The following is a 6807-nucleotide window of genomic DNA, read 5'->3' on the forward strand; positions in this document are numbered from 1 at the left end:
TGCTGAGTAGTCTCGGGGGTCCTGCCAGGGTCGATTGTGGGGATGGGTGCAATGGAGGATGGCACAATCACCGGCTTGGGGAAGCGGGCTTTGAGTTGCTCAGAGCTTGCGTCCATGTTAGCTGTGCGATTGTAGGAGTGTCCTGCCAAAGGAGTGCCGGGACTGACCGTACTTTTATATCCACACGGGAAGGATGTCTTGACACGGTCACCTGCACTATCTGTAGCACCATTTGTAATTGTGGACACAATATGCGAAGTCACAACACCTGGATGTGTACTGCTACATTAGCAGCGTGACGCCAGGGTGCTCCAAATATGGACGCACCATTATGTGTCCTTCCGGTACAGCCTAATACATCAGTACCAGCCGCAACGGAAGTGTATTTAATGGAGAGATTAGCGAGTCTTACGTCGTCTGGGAGGATGGGGCACGTAGCGTTGGGGTTTCCTCTCACCAAGCACTCCTGCCTGCTAATCGCTTGAGGATATGCCTTCGCATGCGCGTTCGGCGAATGTCTCCGCAATGAAGCCTGGTGCGACGTATGTCGTTAGTAAAGTGAACCGTGACACGCGGCACACAGATGTGCTGCGAAGCTCACTATCCGACCGTGACGTAACGTGCATGCGCAATGTCAAGCACTGTATCGCATGAGACAACAAACGATGCCCTACTCTCGTGCGGTAGTCGCACGCTTTTTTGTCCTGCAGCTGGAAAAAGCCAATTGGGTTAGCGCCACAGCGACTCTGGCGACTTCTTGGGCGCTAGTACATGCCATTTTGCGTTCAAGTGAACGCGGAGCCGGACATAGCCTTCGGACATGAGCAATACAAGATTCGTGACAAGTACTGCGGTATTGGCCGTATTGCTCTCATACGACACATGCGAGCAGTATTAATATTCTGCCGTGTGTGTCGGGTTGAACGCTCCGAGAGTCACAAGCGCTCTGCGACAGCTTTGTGGCGTTCAAAGGTTACTTCCTTTCCTTTCCACACCATGCCAGGCGAGGATGCTTTACTGTAGTGCATATATCGCATGTCAGCGTTATGCGTTGCTATGTCATGTTTCAAGCTGTGTGCCTGACGCGCCCTACGCGGCGTGCAATAAACGCCCTTTTGCACGATCCTTCGCACCAGGCACCCGACTCCGCCTCAACAACCGCCACAACGCCACAACGCCTCCGGTAGCCCGAGCCCCATGACTCCCGCCTGTTCGACCCCCTTTGCGCTTGAACATGACGCACTTATATATGATTCCGTTTTTCCTGCTCCTCTTGTAGCTTCCACTCAGATGTATATAGCGCGACGAGATTCCCCTGTGTTCACATAATGTTCTACTAACTTCTGAGTCCCCGCGCTCCTCTCTCAACGCCACACGCAGCGTACGGCGCCCTCGCCGGTCCCCGAAGCCAACTCGCGACTACTTTCCGAGCTCTCGCGTGCTCCCGGATCTCTCCCACCACCTCTAGCATTCTATTTTATCTGATTCCCATTATCCTAGGTTGGCCCCCTAGGGCCTGAACGTGCGCTAGTACATCAGTGCCAAACATAGACAACTTGTTAAGAGCCAATATTTAACCAATCTCTCACCAGCTCTTTAGTCACGTGGCACCGAGAGATGCTCCTACTACTAGTAACATCCTGATTCTAGGCTCGCCCCATGCCGGTTTCTTGTAAAACCGTCTGGGCCGTCTTAGACTCGCCAGCCAGGTCCGGTTGCTGCGCTCCGTGGGGGACCACGTGCGTCTTATTGCATCCCATTTGGGCAAGGGATGCGACGTACAAGAAACCGGCGTGGGACGAGCCTGCTATCGAGGCGTCACTACATTGGCCGGTGATAACCGGAGTTCCTGGAGTTGTACCTGACGATCGTTTCAGCGCCGGGCCAGGACACTGTCGAGGCCTAGATTTCCACCTCCAGTGATCTCGTTAAAGCAGCCGCACTTAGCATATAATCACTGTATCATTTATATTCTACAACCTTGATTCAAGCAAATCGCTGGTTAACCGCCTTAAATCTTCGACACTTGAGAGAACCCATTAAAGTCCCATCCCCGCTTTCCCTCTCCCTCGCGCATCCAGCCGAGCCTGTCCGCGGTGAGGGCCGCCACCCTGGCGAAGAGCGTTCCGTCGAGCACCTCCGCACCCTGCAGGCCCGAGTGCGCAAACGCTCCGAGCTCCGTGCCACCGTAGCACACGGCAAAGTGCATAAGAGAACGCTGCGCCTTGCAAAGGTGCTCATCCGGGTGCACGAGCGTCGTCTGGACGATTGGCAGCCACGGATTCGGCGCCGTGGAGGGCTCAATGGTGTCCTTGGCCGCAGCAGGCTGGGCGCCAGGCGGCGACGGGTAGAGCGACGTGTTGGCGTAGAAGTCTTTGATAGGGAGCGCGGGGCGACCGCGTACCGTGTACGCAAGGAGAGAGAAGACAAAGTACGCACGGAGGAGAAGGACAGTAGAGTTGAGACTAAGGGTATTGAGAAGAGACGCGGTCATCATCACAGAGGTAACGCCGTGCATGCTGTGAGGGTATGCGGTCAGCAGCTGTATCAAAGTCTGGAACGACACCGAACGCGACTTACAGGATGAAGTCGCCGTTAAATTTGCCCTTCTCGTCCCCTCCCAGCGCTCTACCTCCCCAGCCTCCGACGCCGTAAATCACAGTATTCATCCACACAAGCTCCTCGAACTTCCTCTTCAGAACATCTCGGTCCGGTATGACAGTCTTGGACCATTCCTCAGCGTACTTCAAGAGCTTGCCGTCGGCTTGACTGACAACAACGCTGTATACAGAGCCTAGATTGCGAAGATCAGGGAGCTTAAGGTTCTCTGGCGCAAAGTCCGTGTCCTTCTCTATGCGCGACAGGATAGTAAGGGCATGTACGTCCGCCGATGGGGTGTTCAAACCCATAGCGCCCGCTGTGGAGACGGCGAGCGAGCTGAGACGAGAGGCAAGGGTGTCGACAGAGTCCACATTAAAGAATTCTGGGGTAAATATCGCTTCTGTATCGAGTGAGTGCACTGCAGCCTGCGCCAGGCCTGCGATACAATCCTCTCAGCATGCAAGACTTCAGAAATAAATAAAAATTGTACTGCACACCTTCAGCAGCCAGGCCAGGCAGACCAAACTCAGCCCCGTAGGCAATGTGAATCAACGGGTGGAAAAAGCCTGAGTAGAAGCGGCCAAGCATGTACGGCTTAACTCCATTCTTGCCCGCAACGAGGTTCGCGTCTGTCGAGAAGACGTAGTCTTCCAGAATGGTTTGGAGCCCTTTGGTCTGCTGCGACAGGAGGAGCTGAGAGAAGAATGAGACGTAAGCTTGATAATACCTACATTAACGGGGATATCAGCCAGCGCAGGGTAGTAATGACACCGAAGACAAACATTTCGTCTCCAAGGTGGTCCTTCCAATTCTTCTCGTCGACTGTCGCCGCGCAGACTCGATCCTTAGCAGGCCGCTGGTATGCGATATGGGTGTCATATGCTCCTCGTATCACTTCAGCACTCGCGCCCATCGCGTAGATTGCCAGAAGGTGATGTGATGCATGACTGCATTTCAAGACCGCTATTAGTGAAGACGAAAACAGAGGGTAGACGGACACATCACTTGTGAAAGCCCAATATGTGGAATCGCTGGTGGTTGTCCTTGAGACAGTCGAGGACGGCCTGAGTAGACTCGGGAGTCCGGCCAGCGTGAATGGTGGGGGTGGATACAATAGAGGACGGCACGAGAGCCGGCTTGGGGAAGCGGACGTTGAGTTGCTCAGAGCTTGCGTCCATGTCAACTATGCGATTGTAGGAGCGTTCTGCTCAAGGAGTGTCAGGATTGACCATACTTTTATATCTACGCAGAAAGGTATCTTGACACGGTCACCTGCACTATCTGTAACACCATTTGTAATTGTGGTTGCAAGGCGGCGAAGTCACAACACCAGGTCTCCATGTACTACCAGAGCCGCTACATCAGCAGCATGACGTCGGCGTGCTCCGTATGCGAACGCGCTGTTACGTGTCCCTGCGGCACAGCCTGATGCATCAGGGTCAGCTACAATGGAAGTGTGTTTAACGTGGAGATTGGAGAGTCTAGCGTCGTCTGAGAATGAGACACGTATTTCCTCGCACCAAGCACTCTCACCTGCTGGTCGCCTGTGGACGTGTCTTCACATGCGGTTTCGGGGAAAATGCCCGTGAGGAAGCCTAGTTTGTCCTATTCAGCCGGTAAAGTGAACGCGCGGCGCGCAGGCATGATGCTGTGCGAAGCTCACCAATTGTTGTAACGTGCAATGTCAAGCATCACGTGAAGCAATAGCCGATATCCTACTCTCACGCGCTAGCACTAGTCACACGCTTTGCTCAATACAACACATGCAGACAGAGTCATGTAAGCAATTATGTAAAGTCAGCGACATACCACTTTGTATTGCAGCAGGAAAAAAACAGCGGTGGTCGAGTTTAGCGCCACAGCAACTGGCTCTGGTGAGACATTGTGGGCGCTAGTACGTATTTCCGGCGGCATTTTGCGTTCCGGTGAACACGGAGCCGGAAATAGCCTTTTGAGCATACGCAAGACAAGAATCGTAGCGAGGAGAGTATTAAATGTGGTACTTGCATATATGACTGTGAGCAGCATCCGGCCCTGTGCGTTGCTGGTTGAACGCTCCGGGAGTCACAAGCGCTTTACGACGGCTTCGTGGCGTTCGAAGGTTTTTTCCTTTCCTTTCCACACCATGCCGGACGAACTCTACTATAGTACATATATCGCATGCCAGTACTACGCATTACTATGCTAAAGCTTCCAATGACCCCTTGAGGTCCCACCTGCACTGCTCTTCGCCCTCGCGCATCCAATCAAGCCTGTCCACAGTCAGGTTCGCGGCCCGGGCAAACAAGGTGCCGTTCAGGAGATCTGCACCACATGGTGCAAAGGAACCGGCAACGGCGTCTCCGAAACAAGTGGAGAAGCGCGCGCTGGGCCTTGCAGAGATGCTTGTTTGGGTGCACGAGCGTTGTCTGAACAATCGGCGGCCACGGGTTTGGCGTCGCCAACGGTTCCAGGACCTGTTTCACAGCCTGTGCCTTCGGATGTGGAGGCAAGTGTATAGTGATGTTGATGTGTAAAAAGTCTTGAATCGGAATGGCCGGGCGGCCACGCGCGATGTTAGAGGATTAAAGAGGGCCACCAGGAAACCGCGTCCCGGCTACAGAGGAAGGGCATCTACCACCCTGTCCCGCGCAGCACACGCGTGGATGTTCTAAGGGTGAGGGCCAGTACAGTGCGTTGACAACTGTGCGTCCGCCGTCAGCTTTTTTACGTTTCAACGCATGCATTTGTATACAGCGCACATGCCTACACTGCTACCAGACTCAAATTGAACATAAACACATAAGAACAGTGCTCTAAGGCAGACCCGAGTCCGGCAGGCGTTTGCGCCAAGATACATGGACGCCTGCCCTAAAGTTAAAGTGATGGCGCGGCGGGACGAAAGCAAGCGCGCGAACATCGTTTCAGTGTTTCAACGTAACATGATCCTTTCTGCATGCTACTCAAAGCCTCAAACTCACCCCCCACGTCTTCCACGATGCTCTGACGAAATTACAATGGCCGACGCTCACGACGTCTCTGGACTCTCGGGCATACCCCTGCCAACGTACCTCTCACGTTCAGCAAGGCTACATCGCTATCGGTGGAGCAAGGACCCAAGGCAACAGCGCAGCTAGAGCCATGCCCCATCTTGTGTGCTGGTAGGGAGCTTGCATACCACGCGGTAAGCACCTTGAGACGTAAGCATCTTAGGCCATATGCTGCGGTGTTGCGATCGCCATGCGCTAAATATGTGCTCTGGACGACTTAGCTGGGACTTAGCCAAGCCTGCACTAGCTGACCAAAGGCCGGGCATACTCATCCTGACCCACCACGGCACCCATCGCCTGTGTCACTGCCTCAACTTCAACTCCGGTGCCGCTATTTAGCTCCTATGTGTTGCAGGTTTACTTCTGCGCTTACCACTGGGGCACACTGGCCGAATCCTCATGAGTATACAACTGCGGAGGAGTGTAACATAGTTTACCAAGATGTATCTGATGTAGTACCTACTAATGTATGTCTTCTCTCCATTAATGTCTACTATGTGTACAACCTCCGAAGTACTTGCTGTTGGGAAGTATTACCGTCGCGTAATCAACCTTTTTTGTTTTGTTTCTTTGGGTGTGACACAATAACGTATAATAATGTTTTCCGAAATGAAAACATCCGGGTCCCAAGAGTGCTCGTTCTGCGGTTTTGACAGTACGGCATTGCAACACCTTTTTGTCAGCGACTTTGTGGCGTTCGGGGCGGCCCGTGACGATTTTTTTTTCCTCGCGCAGTATCCGGTGCAAACCAGACTGGTGACCACTGTGACCGCTGGCCTCTGCTGCTCGAGATCAGAGTAGTCGCTCTCTCCATTGATGGCTGCTCATTGCGCTGTCTGCTCCTGCCGCAGGGACTCGTAACCCCCTCACCACGCGCGCCGCGCATTGCCGTCGCTTGTGGGAACAGGTCGCCCATCACAGGATCGTTGTCATATCAGTGACAGTCTTGCGGCCAAGCCCCCGAGCGCTCTCGGCTGCTGGTCTTTGTCCAGTTTGGGTGACGAGAGAAAAGCTGACCATGGGTCAAATGCCTACGCTGGTGCCGGCCAAGACGCGTAAGTATACGCGTTCGAGTCGCTCGCGCCTAGGATCTCTCAGCTGCCAGCCAGCTGCCTACGCCGTATGCTAGATGAGGAACTCTCCTATATAAACACGACTATGCCCCTTTGTCAGACTT

The 6807-nt window shown here is 53.7% G+C and overlaps 2 protein-coding genes across 2 annotated transcripts; both read right to left on the reverse strand.

Moving 5' to 3' along the window:
• Positions 1 to 1937: 1937 nt before the first annotated feature.
• PHACADRAFT_265953 (uncharacterized protein) lies at positions 1938 to 4130 on the reverse strand. Its single transcript, XM_007402424.1, has 6 exons — positions 4107 to 4130; positions 3607 to 3932; positions 3384 to 3548; positions 3099 to 3328; positions 2581 to 3037; positions 1938 to 2519 (listed from the first exon to the last, which is right to left on the reverse strand). The coding sequence occupies exons 2-6, from the start codon at positions 3777 to 3779 to the stop codon at positions 2012 to 2014; spliced, it is 1533 nt and encodes a 510-aa protein (XP_007402486.1). The 5' UTR covers positions 3780 to 3932; positions 4107 to 4130; the 3' UTR covers positions 1938 to 2011.
• Positions 4131 to 5501: 1371 nt separating this feature from the next.
• Positions 5502 to 6175, reverse strand: PHACADRAFT_265956 (uncharacterized protein). Its single transcript, XM_007402425.1, has one exon. The coding sequence runs from the start codon at positions 5900 to 5902 to the stop codon at positions 5714 to 5716; it is 189 nt and encodes a 62-aa protein (XP_007402487.1). The 5' UTR covers positions 5903 to 6175; the 3' UTR covers positions 5502 to 5713.
• Between the last annotated feature and the right edge of the window lie 632 nt (positions 6176 to 6807).

The sequence above is a fragment of the Phanerochaete carnosa genome (genome assembly GCF_000300595.1).
Source record: "Phanerochaete carnosa HHB-10118-sp unplaced genomic scaffold PHACAscaffold_151, whole genome shotgun sequence".
NCBI classification, from domain to species: Eukaryota; Fungi; Basidiomycota; class Agaricomycetes; order Polyporales; family Phanerochaetaceae; genus Phanerochaete; species Phanerochaete carnosa.